The sequence below is a fragment of the Marmota marmota genome, unplaced genomic scaffold (assembly GCF_001458135.2).
Source record: "Marmota marmota marmota unplaced genomic scaffold, marMar, whole genome shotgun sequence".
Classification (NCBI taxonomy): domain Eukaryota; kingdom Metazoa; phylum Chordata; class Mammalia; order Rodentia; family Sciuridae; genus Marmota; species Marmota marmota.
In genome coordinates this window covers 2,341,219-2,366,148 of record NW_026000171.1, presented here as the reverse complement: position 1 = coordinate 2,366,148, position 24,930 = coordinate 2,341,219, and the positions used below count along the sequence as shown (strand labels likewise).

General features: G+C 46.7%; 1 protein-coding gene and 1 long non-coding RNA gene across 2 annotated transcripts in view; one reads left to right on the top strand and one right to left on the bottom strand.

Moving 5' to 3' along the window:
* The window catches only part of Cd9 (CD9 molecule), a 32,132-nt gene that overhangs the window by 4,023 nt on the left and 3,179 nt on the right, over positions 1-24,930 (top strand). Inside the window, exons 2-6 of the mRNA XM_015500731.2 lie at positions 15,988-16,090; positions 22,068-22,165; positions 22,917-22,991; positions 24,436-24,534; positions 24,684-24,773. Of these exons, the coding sequence (XP_015356217.1) occupies positions 15,988-16,090; positions 22,068-22,165; positions 22,917-22,991; positions 24,436-24,534; positions 24,684-24,773 (465 nt within the window). The remainder of the gene's footprint in view (positions 1-15,987; positions 16,091-22,067; positions 22,166-22,916; positions 22,992-24,435; positions 24,535-24,683; positions 24,774-24,930) is intronic.
* LOC125611878 lies at positions 1,289-18,940 on the bottom strand. The gene is made up of 3 exons (XR_007342113.1): positions 18,814-18,940; positions 15,460-15,472; positions 1,289-1,299 (listed from the first exon to the last, which is right to left on the bottom strand). It is a non-coding gene; the product is annotated as an uncharacterized LOC125611878 (long non-coding RNA).

Genomic DNA, 24,930 nt, shown 5'->3' with positions numbered 1-24,930 from the left:
CTTGTCTGACTGCGGTGGGAGAGGGCATTTCTGAAAATAAAACTGCATGGCAGAGAAACCTAAGGCATCGGGAGGTGAGGTTCTGGGCAGGGCTTGGATGAGGGGGGTGGCAAAGGCCCCTCCCCCGCTTCCCTCACTTGTTGCCCCCTCCAAAAGCTGTTTGACTTGGATGTTGGACTGAGCTGGTGGCTGGGCTGTTGCATAAAATGGCTTCCCAGGTCTGGCGCCCAGACCGTCTGAGCTGGTGGTGAAGCTCTGTGTTTGTGCTGGAGCTGGCAGGTTTGGGGAGAGGTGAGCTGAGGCCAGGTGTCAGCTGCTGACTTCTCCCCTGCCCACATCTTTACGCTTTCTCCCCAACCATCACTGTTGGCAACCCCAGCGATGGTTGCCAACAACAGAGGTTCAACTCCTGATCTTTGGGTGATGGGAGGAGCATTCCTGTATACACCGCTCACGCTCACTCTCTGCATACACACTCTCACCCACACGATCTACCTCTGGTTTCATAGTAGCTGACAGCACCAACCCAGACCTGTGCTCAAAGGAAGCAGTGCTGGTTGAGACCTGAATTTGGAAGGGCATTGATAAGCAGCCCTATCTGTGGGCCCTGCTCTCCAGAGCCCTTACTCCCGTAAATGAATCTTTTGTGGCTTCTGGTGTCACAAATCGGCATTCTCACACCTTCCTTTGGGAGGAGTGTTGGATGTGAACCTTCCCTCTTGCACACAGAGCTGTGTCCCAGGTTTGTTCTGTTTATTTTCTTGTTCAGTTCAATTTTACAAGGAGGTGTGGCTTCTGCAGTTGGTTGCAGTTTGCAACTTAATAACACCTTGAATTTCCAAAAGCTCCTTTTCTTCTGTAGGACACAAATTTTAACAGGGTTTTGCCTGGACACATCTGATGGCAAGGTAGGGGCCTGAGGTCCCCAGGTTTCCACATGTCTATTGCCACCTTATGGGTGGCAATATCCTAGGTGGACCTGTGTGAAGTCAGGGAAAGAAGGGCAGAGACGTTTAAAGAAGCTGGTGTTTACTATGTTCTGTTTACTATGTTCCCTCTCCCAAGTGGGGTCAGTAAAATTTTATTTGAACCTGCTGCAGGTGTTTTTAAATCATAAACATTTCAGGAATGAGCTTTACCTGTTATGTACAGGAGAGAAACAGATTCGTTGTTTCAGGATTTGCAAATCTCAGACCCAAGCCCTGGAGAACCAGGAGAAATTCCTTGCAACTGAAGAAATTGAGGAGACAAAAAGGACAAATCTTACTATACTTTGTAATTTATATTTTGGAGTTCTGACTGCAGATCTCTTGCCTGTTTTATCCCATGGAAAAAGTCAGGCTGGTCCAGGGACATTTTCATTTTCCATCAAATGATGGCATGCAGCTGTGGAAAGCAACATCCTGTCCCCAGATGAGATAATTTTATAATAATTACATCCATCCGGTAATTTTCTCCCCCCTGACACCACCAAAAAAAAAAAAAAAATACTAAGTTGTGGATAGTTTTTAAGTATTTTATGTTGTCATCCTAGACGAGGAGATCTTAATCTTTCTAGGGAATCCCATGAAATCAATGGGATCTGCCTCCAGAAAATGTTCTGCCTGATTCCCCACTCTTCACCCCTGTGGGGCAAGGGGTGTTTGCCGTTTTTGTTGTTGTTGTTTTGTTTTGTTTGTTTTTTCTTTCCCATGGACCTGAGGACCTAAGGATTTTATTTCAAAGTAATATAAATGCTTCATATTAGTTTTTCTCCCTTGATTTCTCCTGTTCTGTTCTGAATTCCATGTTTCTGCCCTAAGAAGCAGCTTGCCTTACCAACTCCCTAGGGGCTCTATGGGAGAAGAATAGGGAGTTTTGCCAAAGACATTCAAAACCCTAAGTTCCCATGATGATCAAGTGCAGCCCAAACTAAAGAGCCAGCCTCCCCACCCATTCTCACTGAATCTAAGCTTAATCATTGCCCAAGGAGTGGCTTTGACTCTCGCTTCATTTAATGAGTGTTCCTTATAGCTGGTCCACAGGAAGAATTCAGCTTTATGAGCTTCCAGCCAAGTTTTGCTTCTTTGGTTAGGTTTTCCCATAGCTTGAGTGATTTGCCTCTGTTCTGGAAGAGCAGAGCTCTCACTTTCTCTTCTCCTCCTTCCCACCAAATGGAGCTTGGAAGGACCATCCTGGCCCATCTTGACTCTGAGGATTTGAGGAAGGAGAAAATGTCTCATGGGGGATCTTTTAGGGAATTGTCAAGGAGTCTGGCTAAGTGACAGGGAAAGCCAAAACAGTCTGACTTGGAGAGGGTCCAAGTTAATTTGATTCCAAAGAAAGTCCCTAGGCAAAGAGGCTTGGGGACTGTTGACTTAGAGAAAAATTAGAAACCCTCAGTAATAAGTCCTCCTTCCTTCATCCTCTTGTTGAACATCATGCAGGGGACAGGAGCAGGAATAGGGCTGGCACTGACTGTTAGGGAAGTAACTGACCCTTCACAGCTTACCCAATGCATATCCAGGGTTCCAGGGAATGCCTCTCAGACCTCGGCAGTCCAGTGGCCACAACTTCTGTCAAGCTCCTGCTTTACATGGGACATTTCCGCATCAGGACACAGTCCTTGCCTAACTCTCAGTCTGAACTGCATGTAAATGTCCAAGTATAGAAGCAACACAATTCCCATGTGGATCTTAGGATCTTTGACTTGGGAGTTTAAAATACCTTAAAGTAACTTGAATTTATTCATTTCAGAATGAATTTCTGTAACATTCTAGTGTTCCTTTCTTTTCAACCTACTTTGAACCTATAGTATGATAAATGATAATATGAATTTATTAAAACTATAAAATATAAAGTTCAGCAAAATCAGACTTAGGAACTCAGCATTGCTTTTCCAGTCAAGAGAAGTTAGGGGTCTGAATCCAAGTCACCTCGTCCCACACAGCAATGGCAGTGTGCCAATTTGCACACATGCCCCAACTTCAGTAGGTGTTCTCAGGGTGGGGAACCCTGTACACTTCCCTCTGTGGCCCACTCCTAGAGAGGAATGTCCACCCCAGGGACGCACAGGCCCTGCCCACCAAGGCAGCTTCTCCTGCTCTCCTACTGCCAAGTGAATGCCTTCTTCCTTGCGGTGTGGGGTTGTTGATTTAAATCTATTACTCCCATGCTCGATGTTTTAAAGCTTCCTTTCTATAAACCTGGGACAATCCTTCCATACTCTGCTCCCCTCTACTCCAATCAAAGTGCAGCCCTGGCTTCCTAAGACAGCCTGGTTAAATCTCCCTTTAGAGACCCAGAAAACCCATTGCAAATAGAAATTAAGTCCTTGTCCAGTGCTTGGGAGGGACACTTAGTCCCTTTGTAGGACCCCATGATGTGTTTCAAGGGCTGGTGTCCAGAACTGTCACAGAAGCCTATAGAGTGAGGCCCCCTTGTGCCCTTTGCTGGCTGGATGGTGCTGTGCAGGAAGGGCAGAGACTCTGGATTGCACTTTGGGGCTATTCCTATAAGGGATGAAAGGACAATGGGCAGTGGATGGACTGCGGTCCCATCTGTGGACATAGTAGCCAATGGGCAGCTTCAGGCAGCAAAAGCAAAGCCAGGAAGAGAAGAAAATGTGCCAAGTTGCTTCAGAGGATCTGCTTCCCAGAGCACTGCTTGTGTTTAGTGGAGCCAGGGTGTGGACCAAGCGCTCAGGCCAGAGGCCAGTGAGAGGAAGCAGCAGCTACTTCTTAGGCTCTGTTCATCCAACAGCTCTTCCCTGAGAGAGGCCAGGCTCGGGCCACCTCTCGAGACACATGCACGTTGCAGGTGTCTTTCTTCCCTTGCACCTGGGCTCTCTTAGGGCCTGTAGAGATAGAAGGTGTCACTTTTGAAAGGGGATCAGATGTGGTTAGGATGGAGGAAGGGAAAAAGGAAAAAATTCTGGCTTAGAAATAAAAGAAAGGGATCAAAAAGACCAACAGTTCCGGGACTGGGGGTGTAGTCAGAGGCCCTGGGTTCCCTAGCACTAGAGGAAAAAAAAAGAAAAGAAAAAAGTTACACAGGTTAACAAAACAATTGAGAATTTGGGCTTTACAGTCAGTTCTGAGTTCAAGTTCAGCTCTATTATTTATTTGTCATGTCATCTCAGGCATGCAACTTGACTTCTGTGCCCCAGTGTTCTAATCTTGAAAAAAAGAACAAGGCCAAGTGCACCTGTCATCCCGCAACTCAGGAGACTGAGGCAGGGGGATTACAAGGCCAGTCTCAGCAATTTAGCAAGGCCCTAAGCAACTTATCAAAAATTAAAAAGAGGATAGTGACTGGGATTGTAGCTCAGTGGTAAAGCATCCCTGGGTTCAATCACTGGTACCATAGAAAGAAGATGATATTACTTATGAACTGGGCCTATTGTGAAAATTAAATAGTGTAGGTGAGGTGCTTAGGGTGGGGTACTTGCTGCCTAAAAGTTAAAAGACCTAAAATGTAGATGGGAACCATAGCAAAGGGACAGGGCAGGTGATAGGTGAGGTAGGAGTTTGGGAACCTGGGCCCTTGTTCCCATTGCTGGCCTGGGGCTCTGATGTCCGTGATCGGGGAGGATAGTGTTCACCTGAGCAGCTAGGAGTACCTTTTGCAACACTGCCAGTCCATGTATCACGTGGCAGTGCCTGAAAGCTGTAAAACAGAGAGAGAACGAGAGAGGGACATCTCTGACCTCTGGGGCCGTGCAGGCACCTACTAACGAGTTCTGCAGACGGAACAGGAACTGGCTGGTCCACGTGGTAAAGAGTGTGAGCAAGAGTGTGTATGTATAATCTCTAGGCATCTTAGTGAGGCATACACAATGAAAAACAAATGTGTGGTATTCTGGAATTTAAAGCAAAACATCCCCAAAACAGTCCCCCACATCAGATGATTTTGGTTAAGATCAGAATGCCTGCTTTCAGCAGAAAAGGGATTTATTTATGGGCTGGCCAGTGTGTGCTATGCATCTGGCACGCAGTCAGTGGAAACTTGAAATGAGATTTCTTGTTTGGAAAAAGGCTACCTTGGGCCTCGTGCATGCTAGGCAATATGCTACCACTGAACTACACCCCCTGCCCAAGGGCTCTGGTTTTTAAATGATGCTGACTTCATCCATGGAAGGGAGGATTTCTCAACCCTTGAACTTGTCCAGACCAGGTAGCTGCTTCATTTCCATAAAGGTATGCTGAGAAAAAGCTTAAGTGGCCCTAAATCTCCTGCCACACCCTACCCTAGAGAGGGGACCAAGCTACCTTCCTTCTACCAAGAATGGGACAGGCATTTGAGTGACTGATCGCCACATGACCCATGCTGTGCATGTGACAGAAGGAGAGATCTGAGTCACTCTGTATTTGCTCTGTGACCATAGGCAAGTCATAACATCTCTGAGCCTATTTTCTCATTTGTAACTAGGATGATCCTGACCACATCTCAGGATCTAGAGCAAACCACTAAGAATCAAAAGGGACAGCAGGACCTCACAGTAAAACTCTAGTCTCCAGATACTCCTTCTCTCCTGGAAAACCTGTCAAGCTTTGCGTTTCTGTTGCAGAGAACATCCCCAGTAAGGAAATGCCTTGCACCAGCCTGAGGCCAGGCTTGGGATATGCAAACAAAATTGTCCAAAAGGGCCCGGAAGAGAGATGGTGGCATCCACTGGTGGTAGCTTGGGCCTCGTGCATGCTAGGCAAGATGCTACCATGAACTACACCCCCTGCCCAAGAGCTCTGGTGTTTAAATGATAGCTATCTTGGGCCCCTTTGCCCCTCCACCCAGGAGCCCCCCAAGGATGCTGGAATCCCCAGAAAGGGAGACCCCAAGGTCAGCATATAGGCCAGGCATTAGCTTAGGGCACCAGCTTCACAGGTAAGCCCAGGGAATCAGGGGAAATAGACTCCTTCTTTAACTTCATTATATTTGTTTTATAATTTGTTTTAATGTTGAATTATATGGGTAATGAGGTGTAGGTATCATAATCTCAGAATTTGAGATACAAAATATTCCCAAGAGACAAAAGTCTGGCTTCCCCAGGACCTTATGGATGATTGGGGACTTTGTTGTGTCCTCCTTCCATCCCTGATACCTTAAAAGAGCAACATGAAGTGACAAGGGGCCATTTATGACTTGGAGTAATTATTAGGGGCAGGGAGTAGGTGAGATGGCTTATTAGACATAGAGATTCCTATGGAGAGGCTGCAAATTACCAATCCCCTTAAGCATCATTTCCTTATCTGGATCATGAAAGCAATAATATAGCCCACATCTCAGGTTGTTAAGAGGAATGAATAGTGGGATGTTTAATGCAAAGCTATCATCCTGGGCCTAGCGCATAGCATAAGTTCAGGGCTGACTTCTGCCACTGTTGCAGGCATTAGCATTACTCCGGCTCCTCCTTCAGTGGCGTCCATCTTGTCCTAAAGGTTCACACTCACTACAGCTCCCTATTTCAGCTCTGTGGAACCACATCAAAGCCAAGGCCTTATGTCCTGTCATCCTTTCAGAACAGGAAGTGGAGGTTTTAGCTTTCTACCTCAGAGAGCCCATTTTTGCACTTTGCTGGAAATGCCCCATAAGGAAACCCCATTGGCAGAGGCTCACCTAGTGGAACTTAACTTGAAATTTCATTCACAGTAAAAACTGAAAGAAATAAGCTTACTTCACATCCAAACCTCTAAGAAGGGTATCCTTAGCACCACCCCTACAGTTCATTCCTCATGACTTCCAGAAGTGGATTGATTCCTCTTGTCTAGAACTTTCTTGACCACCTAGGACACCCAGGAACCAGGTCATAGAGAAGAACAGAACCAAAGTCACCATTACTACCCTATGGACACTAGTAATAGAAAATGAGCCTAAGGTAGAAGTGGCCCAGAGACAGCCATTTGTTCTCTCAGGGGATCATCTCTTCTAGCCTCAAGAGAGGAGGAGAAAACAATCCCAAGTGGTAAGCCCCTCCCCCTCTCACCTAGGCTGAGTTATCAAGCCAGGGCAAGTAGAGGAATCCTTGTCACCAAGTTAAGGTTTAAGTCAGAACATTTTGCCAAAATCAACGTATCCAGGCCCCCTTCTGTCCTGGGGGGTCCCCCTTACCACTTGGGCAATGAGGAAGCACAGTGCGGGAGAAAGTGTAGATGTGAGTCATCTACATGGATCTGGTTGAGTTTGAACCCTGACTATTTTTGTTATGTATGGGGGTTTGTCTTTTTGTTTTGTTTTTTGAGTGAGTTGCTTAACATCTGTGATTCTGAATCAGCTATAAAATAAGGGAGATGAGAGGATGAGGCAGTGAGATATTTACATAACCATCTTTTATAATGTGTGCCACACGTGGGTCCTCACAGACCATAACTATTGCTATTATTATCAAATCACTCTTGTGCCTATTATTTACCAGCCTCTGGAGGAGTTGCTTATGGACAGGAAAACCTGCCTGTGGAGCGGAGACAGCACTAGCTAGATAACCTGCAGCTGGACCACTGGCTTCTGTGTGATTTTTGTATTTTTAAAAATGATCTTTCACCAAGAATGGTGGTGCATGCCTATAATCCAGGAGGCTGAAGCAGGAGGATCCCAAGTTTGAGGCCAGCCTAAAGGGCTGAGGATATAGTTTAAGGGTAAATCTCTAGTTTAAAAAAAAAAAAAAAAAAAACTTTCCAGAGTTTGGAGTTACAAGAGGTCAGAGTCCACTCTCATTCATAATAGAGCCTGGACTAGGAAATAAGGGAAGTTTTTACCAAACTTCAACACTGTCTGATGCAGAAGCTGTGGGAGCCTCTTACACACCCCTGAGTCATCAGGACTTTTGTAGGAGAAGGGTTCCAGGACAGACCTGGGTGGAAAATGTGCATTTGGTTCTCAAATGCACGTTCCAACTTGAACTGTTTTCTCTGGCTTCCTGGCTCTGAGATTTCAGTATGGAGCTGCCCAGCCAGCATCTCTCCATTTTAACCTCTCCCTTCCTTCCCACTAGTGCACCCCATAGTCTCTCCCTTCACTGCAACCATAGGGCATCTCAGACGTGACCTCCAGGCAAACTCTGTGGCTTTCCAAGGTCAGGGAGATGGAGTCCTCCTCTCCAGATTTCAACGTGGAGTGGGAGGTCCAGCTCTGCTTCCTTGTCAGGCTGAAGCTGTGACCTCTCCTTACACAGACAAGGAAACCTGAGCTCAGGAAGATCATACCTCTCTTCCAGGACTTCATACTTCTCAACAGGGATACATAGAAAGCTATTCTCTTGGTTCTGAAGCCCCAGAGAGAGCCTTTTCCTGTCTGACCTGCTTGTTCAGTATGTAAATGAAGGCCTGAATTAGTGGTGCCACATCTGAGCATGCGTCAAAGTAGAATAGCATGTCTGACAGGTTCTAGGGGCCACGCTTCTTAAGAATCAATCACTAGCTTAGAAAGGAGTTTCCTGAATTCCCTTTGAAGATAGAGATTCTAAGTGCCACCTTGAGACACCAGCTTGGTGGAAGCTCAGAGTGCAGAAGTTTTCTGGAGTGGGCCGGGGATATAGCTCAGTGGTAAAACACTTGCTTAGTATGCATGAGGCCCTGGATTCTATCCTCAGCACTGCAAAAAAAAAAAAAAAAAAAGAAGAAGAAGAAGAAGCAGCTTTCTAGAGAAAGGACATGGTCCTCAGGTTGGCCTGCCCACCAGTTCCTGGGATGGTCATGCCCCCAAAGGGGACTTCTGTTCTCTAGGGCTGTGATCTCTGGAGCTTTTCAATTCCCCTCTAATAAAACTGAAGTTGGTCATGTGCCCTGTGGATGGATACCTTTAAATTTTGCCATGAGCTGATAGTTTGCTTGTGTTCCCTAAGGAGAGAGCAAGCCATACCATTTCTTCTACTGATTGAAATGAAATTTGGTTTTGTTGTCACTGTTTTAACGGCATGGTGATGCAGGAGAACTCCAAGACCTGCCCAAGTGTGTCCACCCTTCAGATGCCAGCAACTCTAGCTGCATTTAAAGCTGGGGAGGAGGATAAGGAGAGGATTATAGGAGACTTCAACACTGGGATCCTGTTTGTTCTTGCTGGCTCTGCCGAGCCCAGCCTCCTGACTAGTGACTCTGCCCATCCCAGGCTTGGCATTCCATGGTGAGCCGAAGTTGCTATGGAGATGGGTGAGGCCCAGAGCCTGCAGGTCTGGGTGGCCGGACTAGTTTTTAAATGTTGAATCTTGGTGGGCACAGAAGGCCTTATCTCCACCTCTGTGACTTTCTTAAAGCGTAACTGATATTTTGAAGTCCAGAAAAGGCTGGTGGGGATACCTACAGCCTTAGGTTTGGTCTGTTACTGACTTCCTGGCTGTTGCAGAAAACTATGCCTATGGTCACTCAAGTTCAGGGTGTTCAAAACAAACGCAAAATCCAGGGCTGATAAGCATCTTACTGAAGGAGGGTATTCAAGAGAACAAGCTTTCCTGGGCATGGTGGCACACACCTATTAGCCCCCACACTTCAGGAGACTGAAGCAAGAGGATTGTGTGTTCCAGGCCAGCCTGAGTAACTAAGCAAGACCCTGTCTCAAAATCAAAATGAAAAGGGATTGTGGTGTAACTCAATGCACCCCTGGGTTCAATCCCTGATAATGCAAGATAGATAAGAAGGAGAGAGAACTACCGGGAGGTTTCCTTTCTTGCCTAACCCAGTAAAATCCTGTCCCTCTCTGTTCCCTCTCTGTTCCCTCCCTCTGTGGCAACTCCCTTCTGCAGAGTTCAGTCTGAGGTCCCAGGAAATATGGAAGCCAAGCAATTTTCTAACCTTCCCTCCGCACTTGGCTTTGGCATTCCCACCTAATCATCTGATCATGGTGGACTTATGGGAGGTGGTTCATGGGTGTGAAGTAGGTAAACTTATCCATCTTCCTTCACCACTCAACACTCACACAGACTCTCATAAAAAACAGAAAACACAACCCCAGTGTCCTAAGTTATCCCGCCTCTGCCCAGCCACTGTCTTAGATCATAGGAGGACACACACCAGGCATCCCTAGAATGCCTGTGAATTGTCTTTCTCAAGGTTTGTTACTATTAACATTGTCATTATCGGGTTTTTTTCCCTACAGAATCTGACTGGCTATAGCACTTCACAGTTTTCAGAGTATGTTACACACCTGGGGACCTGGGATTGAACCCAAGAGCGCTTAACCACTTTTTATTTTTTATTTTGAGACAGGTCTCACCAAGTTGCTTAGAGCCTCACTAAGTTGCTGAGGCTGGCTTTAAACCTGCAATCCTCCTGCCTCCGCCTCCATGATTTCTTTTTTAATTCTCTGGAACTGGATACATTTCCTTTAACTCCCAGTGTATGTTTCAGGGTAAGATTTCTGTACTTGTCCCTGAGGCAAGATTTGCAGTGACTCACTGAAATGCTGATCTTAGCTAGGTGCCTTGTCAGCCAGGTGTACTTTCGGTGGTGAGTAAATATGGAAAGAGAAGATGATCAAGAAACTCTATGGTGGGCCTCAGTTTAGGGCAATGCTAGGTTTTCATGTCTCTGAAGCTGCCAATAAACCCCACATGACCGGGTCACCTGTGTGTTCATCTAAAATTGGAGAATCTAACTGGGTTTCTGGGAGAGGTGGAGATGCTGATGGAGTTTCAGATAATAGAGCAAAGACATGGACTTTAAAGGAACATCATTTTTCAAAAGACTTAATAAAGATTTGCCCTTAAATCTCAATTGCAACCTATGTCACATGCAGAGAGAGAAATACTTGTCATTCACCAGACACTTCCTATGTATCCCTTATGGGTCTTTCTCAGCATTTTCTCTGGGTAAATAATTATTCCTTGTAGTTTCTGGGTCTTGTTTTAAGATATTAGAAGATGGATCCAATGAAGAACTGGGTGGAAAGAAGGCTTATCCAAAGGACAAGTGAATTTTAGAGGTCCTCTGTCACTGGAGTAATCATACATTTATAGGGATAATTATTTTCTAATGACTATTTGGTCCAAAGTGTAGATGGGGCAGGGTAAACAAAAAGAACTAGGAAGTCACCCTGACCTCCAGAGTTTGGACTCGGCTCTGGTGAGATGGGAGACTAAAGATCTGACAGAGGAGGGGCAGAGCCTGAGGATGTAGGGGTGGGGGTGTTTCCAGGGATTGTCACCTGGGAGGAGACTGGGAGACCTTGGGGGAAGAGCAGGCCTAGGTGGCCAGGGTAGCCTTTCAGGAGGGAAGGACTTGTGTGAGCCGAGGTGGGAATGCCAGAGGCTGATTTAGGAAACTTTGAGCTTGCATTTGAGGAGCAAAGGAGGCAGGTTCAGTGGTATTTGCTGCTGGGGACAGATTGGGAGAGTGGAGCTGTGAGTAGTTAGAGGAATTAGCAAAGACTTGGCAGTTAAGGGATAGTGCAGAGCCATGAGGTTGAGGAAAGAGAGTTTTTGATTCTTGTGTTTGTTCTGTTGATTCTTAGGATCAAGAAAGCTGCCCATGTGCTATTGGCAGAGACAGAATTGCAAAGGCAGGAAAGAAGTGAATTAATGGAGCAGGTTCTTGAAGGAGACAGGAAGTTTTGAGGGAGAGAGAAATGGGAGGGTGCCCAGCTGATGCTGCTTTTTTAGACATTTATCTTTAGAATAGTGTTAGACCTACAGAAAAGTTGCAGATAATGCAAAGAGTTCTCAGGCTCCTTTTAATTTCCCTTGTTGTAACATGGTAACATCTTACATTACCAGGTTACATTTGTCACAACCAAGAGGCCAGCATTGGTTACATGACTGTTAACTAAGCTCCAGACATATTGAAATATCACAGGTATTTCCACTAATGTCCTTTATCTGTTCCAGTGTCCCACCCAAGATACCACATGACTGTCTCCTTAGACTCATCCAGTCTGTGACAGCTTGTCTCTTCTTGTGTTTCATGGCCTTGACATTTTTGTTTGTTCATTTTTTTTTTTTTTCCTCCTTTGTTACTGGTGATTGAACCCAGAGGCACTCTACCTCTGGGCTCTATCCCTAGTCCTTTTATTTTGAGACACAGTCTCCCCATGTTGCTGAGACTGGCCTTGAACTTGTGATTTTCCCACCTCAGCCTCTCAAGTCACTGAAATTACAGGCATGCACCGCTGCACCCGACAGACCTTAACAGTTTTGAGAAATACTGGCCAAAGTATTTTGTAAACTGTCCTCAATTAGTTTTGTCTCGTGGCTCATCTTCTAAGAAACAAAGTTGGCATAAGTGAAGAAACAAAGAAATTTCCAATGAAATAATGGGGGAAAAAACTATCCTTTTTCTCTTTACACTGTCAAATGGAACCATTTGGGGCCAGATGGCAAAGGAGCTTTTCCCAGCAAAACCAGACTGTTTCCATTTGGCTTTTGTTGGAAACAAAAAAAGGTAACCAGGCAGACTGTAGGCAGGGCCTCAGGCTGGGAGTGATGACTGTGGACTCTCTTCCTCCATCCCACCAGCTGGTGATCAGGCACATTGCTGTCCTCTTTCTAGGCCCCACCAGAATCTGCATCAAAACTGCTCAGATCCTGTGATAACCAACAAAAGAGGCAACAGCCGTGGCCAACGTGACTGCCACATGTCAGTTTATTAACCTGAGAACAAACCATCAACTTGCCTCCCAGGCCCCTATACAGGCATCCCTCAGTGTCCACAGGAGATTGGTTCCAGGACCTTTCCCTTTCCCACCCGTACCCCTTCCCCAAAATCTGAGGATGCCCAAGTCCTTTCCATAAAATGGCATAGTATTTGCATATAACTTATAATGTAAATGCTGTATAAATAGTTATCACAGTATTTTGTTTAGGCAATAAGGACAAAGCCAAAAGTCTGTAGGTGTTCAAAACAGATACAACCATCACGGATTTAAGTCCATTTTCCATCTGAAGTTGGTTGAACCCACACAAGCAGAACCCGCTGACTATGTTCTTTTTATGGGGTCCCTTAATAATTGACTTGGTGCCCTTTTTAAAGGTCAAAGCTGACTGATTGTTGCTGCTTGTCCCTTCTCATTATTTCTCCTATTATTGAAGTTTCTGGGGGTGAGAACTGGCTTGTAGGGAGGGGAGTCCCCTTCAATGCCCTGCCAAAAATCGAGTTCTCCTTGGCGATGCTTTAGAGCCCCTGAGTGCAGCCTTAACAACCATGGGTCAGGTTTCATGGCCCTGCCACCCCAGTCCATTGTGACCCAACCAACTGAAGCAGTCTCTGGAATAGCATTACAGAAAATGGGGCAGCCAATGGCTTCCACAGTATCACCTCAGGCCTATTAGCTCAGAAATTTAATCAAAAAAGGCAACAGCTCAGTCCTCTGTGATTTTTGTGAACCACATATTCCCAGTCCTGCCCCTGGCCCTCCCTCCTTTCCTCTTGAACCTCCCTCCCCTCTGACGGTGCTTTTAGGTAGAAGAGGTAGAGATCTATTATTGGTTTTTCCATTTCTCTTGCGCCACCTGCTTTTCCTTCCTCATTGTCCCATAGGGTTATAACTTTGACAAGCCAGCAGCGTGACGTTAGGTTTAGGGAAGAGTCCAAATACACGGAACTCCCAGCTTCTGCACCTGGCCTTGTCCTTGGCCAAGGTTAGACCTGAAATGCTTTCTTTTCCTTCTGGTTCCAGTTCTCCAACCCTGTGCCCTTCTTAGTATCTGTACATGTAGAACCAGAGAAACAGCTGCACTTTCTTGGCTTCTATAAAGTGAAAGGGGCCTTCCCACCGCAGGTTATACTTGTGCACCCCATTGATATCTAAGCCTGGGGCCACTTCCCAAGAGACCCAGCTGCTGCCCTTGGGAAGCTTCTGTGTGGAGGGCAGCTTTATGCCATCCTCTGCTGCTTAGTCCCTGAGCATGGAATTCTTTTCATTCTTTTCCTATTTTGGAATTTTCCTTACTGATAAGGGTTGGGTGAGTAATTTCACTCAACAATAGGGTAAGATGACTTGGGAATAATTTCTTGGTGTGCACAAGCCTAGAGAAGAAAGGTCAGGAGCACTGCTGGCCCCAGGTCCAGGCATTCTCACAACAGGACTGCTGAGGACAAAGGCCAGAGGAGGACCTGTGCCACCAGGGCCTGCCCATCCACAGAGCCCAGACCCACCATGTGCTCATCTAGTACCCTGTGTATGGGGGTTGGGCCACACACTTTTGCCAGCTCAGGTGCCCCCAGCTGGGCCCCACCTCCTAGTGCTCTGACTGCCTGGAGAAGCCAGATAGAGGAGAATATCCAGACTGAGTCCAGAGAGGTTGAGACTCCTTCTCCATCATGAAGAGATCTTCTGCTGTCTTTGGATTAGATTGGGAGACTTTCATGACTTAAGGTCACCTTCATGACTTAATAATAAAAAGGAAAATCTGACCTGCATCCTTAAACCCAGAACCCTCAGGTTCTTTTAACTCTAGAACTTCTACCCCCTTCAAACCTGGCACCCAGGAGTTTTTCTCTTCCGCAGTGTCCGGCTGCAGGGCACTTGGTTTTGTGTCGTTCTTAGTGATGCTTGGCATTGCCTTACTTAAGGTAGGGACTGAGAGGTGTGGGAAGATGCTGACTGGCCACAGATTGAAGGTGCCATGTCGATTGACCTTCATGCTGAGAAGATCGTGTTGTTCACCAAAGCCCATTCCATGTCTCATCCTCCAGAAGGACTTGTTCTAATATAATCTCCTATATTCTTTAGACATACTTAAAAGGCAAGAGAGAGCCACACCTTTCCATTCATGTTTTATTGATGGGAAACCTAAAGCAATAGAACTTAAACTGAGAATTAACAGACCTGCATTGTAGGAACTCGGTGATGAGGCCAAATCAGCTTCTGCCACTGGGGGTGCAGGCAAGGTTGTGACCACTGCAGGCTGAGGTCCTGAGTGGTCCTTCCCATGCCACCATCTCTACTTTCCCCCCCGCATGTCCAAACTCACTGCCATTGCATGGAGAAAAGGAGAGGGGGGAAAGAGGGGCCTGTCTATACCACAGGCTGTCACAGCTGTCAGGACAGATAACCAAGGTCCCTGGAGAGCAGGGCTCTGACTTAAATGTGCCTCCATTTAGGTGGGCTGACTAACCAAACCTGGTCCCACTCCCAAGTTCAGCTGGCCGCACATCACTCCCCGGGGAAGCCCTGGTACGAGCAGTGAGGGAGCTCAGCTGCCACTGGGAGCAGGAGTTTGGCAGGAGGCCACCTCCATAGCATCTGCTTCAACAGTGCCAGGCCAAGATCTGGACTCATGAGTTAAGGACTGATGTGGATAAGCAAGAGCAAACTCTTGATATGTCATTTGCTAAGTAATGTGGTCTCCCTGGGCATTTTTGTGTGCATATCTATGTAACCAACACCCAAGTAAAAAATGAGATTATTACACTTTGCACAGTGAAGCGCACCTCCCAATTTCTCAGGAGTCTGAGGCAGGAGGATCTTTTGAGCCCAGGAGTTAGAGACCAACCTAGGCAACATTGTAGAGTGAATGAAAATATTGCCAGCCTTCTAGACACCCACCTACCCACCCACCATGTGCTCATCCCTGAGCATAAATCCCTCCCTCTACTAGAGAACACCACTTCCTTTATGATCATTGCTTTCCTATTTTTCCTTTATCATTTTTATGTGCAATAATTACAGTATAATTTTAACTATGGAATCATATTGTATGAATTCTTGTGGCTCTTGCTTTTGTTCATTGTGAGATTCACTCATTGAATTGCATGTAGCTGTAGCTATTAGTCTTCAGAGCTATATAGTATTTTATTGCCTATAAAGTACCCAGGCTGTTTTGCTAGTACGTAATGGCTTATTCTCAGCTTGCTGATATTTTTGGCACATGGATTGATCATACACACCCCATGACTTCTACTACCAGGTGCACGTGAGGGGCAGAGACCAAAGGTGGTCCCAAGTCTTTTGCAAGTCCCCATGCTCTCTCCCAATTAAGTCTTATTAGGCTTCATCATTTTCTTAATTCAGAGACCTTTGTCCTTCAGCATTTAGGGACTGTTTTCCCTGGCAGCCAGGATTATCACCATTTTCATTATCTTGCAGCTTGCTGGAATTGCAGTCCTTGCCATTGGACTATGGCTCCGATTCGACTCTCAGACCAAGAGCATCTTTGAGCAAGAAGCTAATCATTCCAGCTTCTACACAGGTGAGGAGGGAAAACTGTGGTGCTTCTTCCAACTTTGGAGACTCCCTATGGACCCAGGGACTTGGACCTGGGAAAGACTCAGGCCAAATGAGCCAGCCATGTCCCTTTCAAGTTGTACCGTGTTTTTGTGTGGAGAGTTGTGCCCATGAATTTGCATCTAACTGATGTGGTTTCTTTTCATGCTGGCTGAGTTTGGCATTTTGACCATTCTCTGATGTGCAGTTGGCTTTGGCAAAGTTGCTACCGCTCTTGAGGGTTTTTGAACCTCCATTCACATCCCTGATAACTCTCTTCTAATTACATGTCTTCTTAAACTTCATCATTTTCTTAACTCAGAAACCTTTGTCCTTTTTATGCAGTACCAGGAGAGGATGGGTGGCTCTTCTCCCCACTATTTGGATAGGGACTCAGACCCAGAGGAAGACAGATTCTTAGGTAATATTAGGGGAGGCTTGGGGGTGTATCTTGGTGGTACATCATGTACCTAGCTTGGGTTTGATCCCCAGAACCATTTAATAAAAAATAGGAAAGACTCTACTCAGGTCCTTTGGACCCTGGTGCTTGGGTAAATGCCATGGTGTTTGGTTTAATTTTGTTGTCATTTTCTAAATTGCTTTTCCTTTAGGGGAAGGGTGTGTGATCCTTTCTACACACAAGCTCCCTGGCATTTTTTCTTGTATCCTTCTCTCCCCCTTGTTGCGGGTCCTCTAAAGAGAAAGGAGACAAAGCTTGTCGAGTGAAACTTCCCAGTTTCTAAGTAAACTCAGACTCTGTGGTTCTACTTCATGTGGAGTTTGGGGTGGGAACCATCTTATTTTCTAACAAAAGAAGCTTCCTATTTTTAGGATGATGCTGTCATGTCATGTCATCAGGCTCAAAGTGTAAGTTTGGTCACTTCCTTCCCACCCACCAAAGTTATTTTTGCAAAAGCCGGAGAAAGCAGACCGATGAGGGTTATCTCCAGGCTCTAGGAACAAGATGGCCATGGCTGGCCAGTCACACTGACCTTCCCTTGCCCATCTCCCCGAGACCTGGCTGAAACCAGTTAGGCAGGGAAGGGGTCTTTAGAAACAGCGCATTTGCTTGCCTAGCCCCAGCTCTGTGGATAGTTTTCCTGCTTTTCATTGTTGTTAGCTGGGGTTTTTTTGGGTGTGGTTCCCATTGTCAGAAAGAACTAAGGCAAAGAAAAGCCCAATGTATTTTTTTTTTAACTATACACACAGTTTTTAGGGAGCAGGTTTCCATAGTGCCCTGACTTGTTTTAGCAACAGAGCATTTTTGTGAGTCTGAGGCAGGCTTGGAATGCCACCCTGTAGAGCAGGAGGGGGTGGAAACCAGAGGGGGCACTTGCACAGAGGAGCAGGGAGTGGGGTACTAAGAGGACATCCTTCACACTCCTTGCCATGGCACACGAGGGAGCCCTGAGCAGGAACATACAGCACCTCAGGCCGTTTTCCTAAGCAAAAGCCCCACAGGTTTCCCATGTGTGTCCCAGAAAAGGTCCCCCATTGTCCCAACCCCCCCCCCCAGATTTCCTTTTGATTATTCAGAACTCTTAGGCTAATTCCACATGTTTTTAGATGTGGAAGGAGGGTATTGGCATTTTTGAGCCCCTTCCTAGTGTGTCATTCACAATCCTACACCTACTATTAAATTGTGACCCAGATGCATCCCCATAACTCTGCGAGGAGTAGGGAATGAGTCCCACCTCACAGATGAAGAAAACAAGGTCTGGAGAGGCTCGAATAGCTATCTAAGCTCATGGTCTTCAAAAGGCAGGAGTGAAACTCAAACCTGGGTTGCTTCTTGAATTCTCTGTATAGGTTGTGGGGGAACTCCTCATGTAGTAATTGAAAAAAAAAAAAAAATCTGCACTGACTGAATGCTTCCCTTTGATGGGGACAGAATGAGGTGCTCTTAGTTCTTTGACATCACACAAATTGTGATCAGGGGAGAAGCACCCACATTCCAGTGGCCCTAGCCAGTGGGACACAGGTGGGAAAGTCACACAAGATGTGATGACCACACTCTCCTGACAGCTTGCTTGACAGGAGCCAGGCTGGCCTCCAAAAGCTCCAAAGGTTCAGATCCTACGGGTCACTACAGGAGTCCTTGGTGGCCAGTGGGCCTACCTGAAGTAACCAGGAAGGTTATTTAAAGACATAATTCCAGAGGCACAGCACTCCCTACCTGAGGTCTAGGAGCTGCTGTTCCGTTAGCTCTGCTTGCCTTCAAAACAGGTCTATGAATCTTGAAGAAGATTCTGCTTCTAGACTCCCAAGAACCAGGGCAAGTGACACTAGAATATCATCAAGCTGAGTAGCCTCTGGCTGGGTCCTGCCTTTGTGTCTGTCACTGAATACTTGGGGAAGCTGAATAATTGTTATCCACGGGCAAAGGGCCAAGGAGGCTGCTTCTCTGTGTCCCCTTCCCCACTGGGCTGAGACCAGCCTTGTGTGTGAACTCATAGCCTCCCTCCCAGCAGAAGAGCTAAGAGTGCCAGCTACACCCTGGCTGCTGTCCTGACATCATGGGGTGACTGGCCCTTGCACTGTGGCATAACTGTCTGCAGGGCCACCCACAGTTTCACCATGTAGCTGACTCTTAAGAAAACCCTAATGACCCAGGGTATCTTTCCTTTCAGAGGGGCACAGTTTACAATGTAGAGAAAGAGTGCGTAACCAGGCAAAGAAGCAAGGGGCTGGGGGAGGATACTTTGCGACGATCAGAACAGGTCATAGTAAGTCCAGAACAGCTGACAACCTTATATGGGCCTTCTCTCCAATTCAGGCCCTGGGAGATTCAGCCCGTCAGCAGTATCCATAATCCCAGGCTGCAAACATGTTGGGGAACTTCATTTTTTTGGTCTCAGGCCAGCGGCTCTTCTTAACTCCTTGGTGTCCTTCCAGAACCATGGCCACTAAATGAGGGAATCCAGGGGGGCTCCATCTAGAGGCCATGAAGGTCCACCCCTCCCTGGGACCATCCCCTGCTTATGGGTAGGTGCCTGATGGTTTGGGGAACATGCAGCACTTCATTTGGTTGCTCTGTGCCTCGTTTTCCCTACCTGAAACTGGCACAGCTTGCACACAGGTGCCTCACTGACAGAGTTACTGTACTCAACAAATTGAATTCCACTGTGCTGCGTGTTCATGAAAACAGCCATTCATAAGAGGGAGAGGAATCAAGAGCCTTGAAGGACACAGTTAGGGTGTCTATGAACCCCCAATTGAGTTATTTAGAGATAATAACTGTTTGAAGCCAGTGGAGTCCAAAGGCTCTGGTGGAGTTTGTTCTCTCCACAAACAGAAGTGAGAAACGCTGTTTGCCAGGTAGATTAAGGCCATGTAGGAGACTGATGTGTGCTCTTCTAGCCTGAGCTGAACTGAGAGCCCTGAGACAGGGGAAAAGAATGCCCTGTTTCTTATGTAAAGGACACCTTGGCACTCATGCCATTGCCACACCAGTCTCTTTTTTTTTTTTTTTTTTTTTTGTCTAGGCCTATAATGTCAGCCTGAAAAAAAAGCAAAACAAACAACCCTTAAGCAATTTAACATGGTAATGCTCAAGAAAGCCCTGTGACGAACAACTTTTTCCATGAGTCAGACAGAAAGCTAACATTCACTGCTTTATAAAGGGGAACACTTTGTCATTTCACATTACCAGCCTCTGCTAACAAGCTTGGGTTCAGACTGTGAGTAGCTTTCTGATGGGGACATCAGAAAGCACTGGACAGACAGTCCCTTTAAGAAGCAAGCCAAGCCCTGCCGTGGTTCCATGACTGCTTGGGAGGGGGAACTTCCCTGCTTACACATGGGCTACCCTGTAGCCTGATGACCGCTCCTAAAACCCTCAGGGACAGCTGCTGAGGGCCACTGGTTTTCACCCCCACCCAAAAGGGGCTAATGCAAGGACCTCTGAAATCTTCAGCTGTCCAAGAAAGATTTAAAGCCAACCAAGATCCTTTATTTTCAAATCTCCCTCTGCAGAGCTGTAGAATGAATATTTAATATTAACCCAGAGACCCATTAAGAGAATGTTCTCTCTGCATGGGAAATGTTCTTCCCTTTCATAATTTACTTCCTGTTGACCCAACTGTCTCAGCTTCTGCCAGGGTCACCAGGCTTCTGCGCTGGGATACGGACTTAGAGAAAACACGGCTGTGTATTCTTTCCTACTCGGCTGTGTTTTATATGCTTGTAAATCCTTTTGATCTCTTAATACCCCCCCCCCTTTATTCATCCCCTGCTCTGGAGCTCAAAGGAATGACCTCATCCTTTGCTATCTTGCCCCAGTGAGATGAGAAGAAACTGGGGCCATCCTACTGCCTTACTCCCGATGTCCCCATATTAGGACCAAGAGCAGAGGGAGGCCACCCTCCTCCCCAGTGCCCTGTGTTTGAGTTGCACGGCCTTCCCAAGTCCAGTCTGTGGCCCCACTACATTTGACTGCCTAGGAGGATGACTGGAAGACAAGCTGCATTTGTCCCTTTGCCCAGTCTGGGCCAGGCGTGCACGGGAACAATACCTATATTCATACAACATGGGGTTTGCCAGTAACCCCACGTGACTTGACATCACGACAGATGTGGGGAAGAAGGGAAAGGCACAAACGCTCCCTGTGTGCATTCTGCTCGGTGCTGCCCGTAAGCCTCAGCTGCAGGCAGATTGCATGCTCTGTTGCCTGCAAAGCCTTTGCCCTGCGCAGGCTGCAGATGTGGGACAGTGAAGTCACTGTGTCACCTGCCGAGAGTTCTCATCGCATATCCTGCTGTGTATTGTGGGAAAACATTACATCTCTCTACTTCTCAGCACCTACTTGAAGGAAGTCTCTCTGGTCTCAGTTAAAGAATAACAGGGAAAGAGCAGCGAGGATAAAGAGTCCATCACTGTGGTTATTAATAATTGTTACCCAACTCTTGTATTATTGAGATTAATAGCAGCTAGTATTTATTGTGCCTCTGCATATCCTCACAATAGTCCTTGAAGTACAGTGCTGAGGATTGAACCCACAGCCTTGCCCATGCCAAGCGCCCATTCTACCTCTGAGCTACACCCCCAACCATCCCATGTTGCAGAAAGACAGCTTATACACAGATTAAGTGACTTCCCCAGGATCACAGAGCCAGCCTTCAAACCCAGGCATTCTAGATTTCAGTAAACAGGTGCTCCCAACATTGCCAGAAGTCCTCCCAAGCTGGGAGAGAATAGGCTCTGTGACTTCTCTGACTTCTTTACTGGTTTTTCTGTGGGGCTTCTGGGGGAGGAGGGTGGGAGTTTGTGCACAGGGGTAGTCCCTCCAGGACAACTGTGGCTTCTCAAGAATATTACTGTAGGACGGGCCCAATGGGCATCATTGCACACTGTGGAATGAATGCGGCCAGGGCTGCTCCACTGTATTCCCCTATCCCAGGAATTTGCATTATTCAGGGCATAGGCAAGAGTAGAAACCTCTGCACTGTCTCGGCTCTTCTCCATTAGCACTGAAATTGAAAACTTAGTAATGGTGTCACTCACCTCCCCCTTAACAGGAAGAGTCCTCTTCACTCTTAACCTAGAGCAACTGCACTGCAACTATAAGATCTCTTCAGTATGCTAAATCTTTTGAAATTTCTAGCAACCAACCTGTTTAATTAGGGAAGGAAATTAAGGTCCAGGGGGGGGGAAAAATGTCTTAACTGCTACAGTTAACAGCAGCAGTGTTGGAACTAAAACAAGGGTCTTCTAACACCCACATATGTATCCTTTGCATCAGAGCAAGGCATTTTTATGGTTGACAGCATCTGCCCTTGAGTGTCTCTAACTACACATGCCCAATGGCCACCTACCAGCAAGGCAGGGAGGTGTCAAGGAAGGGGAACTTCTCTCCCTGATGTGGGAGCAGAAAGGTTGAGAGGAGGCATGGAGTCACAAAGTGTAGAAAAGGAATTGTGGGAGCTATCTGGACCTCCCAGCTAACATCTGTGTCCTCCCCTCAGGAGTTTACATTCTGATTGGAGCTGGGGCCCTCATGATGCTGGTGGGCTTCCTGGGCTGCTGTGGGGCTGTGCAAGAGTCCCAGTGCATGTTGGGATTGGTAAGTCTCCTTTCTGTGCTCCCTAGGGCCACCCTCACTCCTCGCCCTTTTCCCTCCCCAAAAGCTCAGCAGGCTACAATCCACTGAACAGGTGGAGTGGGGTGGGGTGAAAAGGATACCCAAACAGCATGAGCTATCCTGGGCCTCCCCATGTTCCTCCCCTGGGCCCTCCCCAGCCACCTGGCCATGCTGCCATCTTGTCTGTGGCCCCCGGGCCCTCCCTGCTGGTAGGCATTGCTCGCCTGCCCTTCTGGATCCCATTTTATCACTTCTCGTAGGCAGCTAAATGCCAGGACTTTGTATTTCCCTTTCTTGAGGACCACGTTTGCTTTTTTTCCCTAAATCCACAGGTACTTTTGCTTTTTCTTGTTGTTCCTAAATCTGATACTCTTCCCCAAAATCCACAGAGTATATTCACTGCCTCTGTTTCCCCAAAGCTTTGTGGGTTTTATGAGTGAGCAGTAGTATTTTATTGCTCACTAACTCCTAACTAACACCCTATAAATACCAATTTGGGGGCGGGCTATGCCCACGCTTTCCTCTGGGAAGGGTGCCTTTTCCTGCCAGAGGTCTCACAGCTCTTCCCGTCTGGAAAATCCTTCCCTGCCCCTTCTAAGCCATTCATTTTTGCCGCTAGATGCCTGTACCCCAGACAGTTGTCATTCTAACTCATTCTAAAACACCCTTAGATTTTTCTGGCTTGTTGTTGTCTGGGATTGTTTTCACCTGGTTGTCCCCCTTTGCCTTCTAGTTCTTTGGCTTCCTCTTGGTGATATTTGCCATTGAAATAGCTGCAGCCATCTGGGGCTATTCACACAAGGATGAGGTAGGTGTTTCCCGTAAGATCTCTTGGGACTGACAATGGTGTGGATTTGAGAATTGGTAGCTGGGGGAGATGAGAAGGGAAGGAGGTTCAGCCTGGGAAACTTAAAAAGATCCTGTCTCAAAATAAAATAAAAAAGTCTGGGGATTTAGGTTGGGATTGGTAAGTCTCCTTTGTAGAGCACCACTGGGATCAATCCCCAGTACTACAAGGAAAAAAAAATATGGCTTTCTATGGGCTGGATACCTTGCTCCTTTCTCTAATCTATAAACATGTTCAGGTGCCACCGTGAGCCAAGTGCCATACCAAACACTGTGCAAGGTCCACAGATGCCCAAACTGTGGTCCCCACTTGCAGGAACTTTGCCATCTATTGTGGGAGAAAGATATGTTTGGCAAGCTTTGCAGAGTGATTTATATCCAGAAGTCCCTTGGGATTTTGGAAAGGTGGAGTGAGAAAGAGGAATCTCTACTGGCTTCAAGAAGAAGGGTGCACTGACCTAAATTTTGAATGACAGAGAGGATTTCAGGAGAAAAGTGGATAGAGACGGGACTTCAGGCAAAAAAGGGGTTTAGGCGAAGCTGAACTTGGGCTTCCCGAGGGAGCACTGAAGAGTTTGGGGTCAGGCTAGGTAGGCCACATCAACACAGTTTTTAGGAAGGGCCAACTTGTCTTGTTCAGCAGGGAAGGGAAAGGAAGAGACATTGGAGGCAGGAACCTATTTTATTGTTTTTGTTTTTAAAAAGAACTACCCAAGCAATAAAAGGTGCAGTCCTAGAAATAGAAAAGGATAATTATGAAAGATGCTGGAAGTTAGTCTGTCAGTTGGGTGCAGGTGAGGGTCAAGGGGACAGAAGTGCATTAAGTAGGGATGCACCCAGGTGCAACAGCATGATGCTAACACACCTTCATGTTCGCTCCCATGCTAACAGCTTAACATGACTCTCCCATTTAATCCTCACAATAACCTATGAGATGTAAAGATTGTTATCAACTTCTGCACTACATGTGCAGAAATGGGCGTACAGAAAGGTAGTCATTTTCCAAAAGTCACAACTATGTGAAAAGAAATGAAAGCCTGAGGAGGCAGCCAAGTTGGGAGTTGGATTTTTTTTTTTTTTCCTTTTTTAAAATTTGTTAGCGGGAGGAGATTTCATTTAGTTAAGAGGTAGAATGGAAGGAACCAAGTGGAGCTAAAGGGACTGAAAATCTGTGCAAAAGAAAAGGAAAATGACAGGAGTGAGTTCCTAGAAGAGGTAGAGGAGGTAAACGGTGCCACAGAAGCCCTGAGAGAGGCGGTGCTGGTGGCTTCTGTCTACTTGGTGACATTTTTCCAAGCATGGGAGTTTGTTGGCTAAAGATTGAAGAGGGTGAACAAGTAACATGTGCTTGAGAAGAAGTTCGTGAAAAAGCCACCTCCACCACTTTAGGTGTCTGTCCATTTCAGGTGATTAAGGAACTCCAGGACTTTTACAAGGACACCTACAACAAGCTCAAGACCAAGGACGAGCCCCAGCGGGAAACGCTGAAAGCCATCCATTACGCGGTAGGTAGAGTGCAGACCTGCCGCCTTCTCCTGCCCGTCTTCAGAGGGTGCCTGCCTGCAGCGTGCTTGGTGTGCCAGCCAGCACACCTCTCCCTCTTATCACCTTTTTGATCATGTCCCTCATCACCGTTCCCGCTTTCTCTCTGCAGTTGAACTGCTGTGGTGTCGTTGGAGGTGTGGAGCAATTTATCTTGGACATCTGCCCCAAAAAGGACATTATCGAAACTATCCAAATTAAGGTAAAGTTAGAAGCAAGCCTCAGGTATCCCTGCCCTGTCACTCTGGGCAAGTCCTTCAAGGGTAGAAGTGGCCATCTTCTTTAGGAAGATGGGCATCCGAGTGCTTCATAAGAAGAGGGACTATAAAGGAAAGGGATAGGGAAGGAAGAGGCAAAGG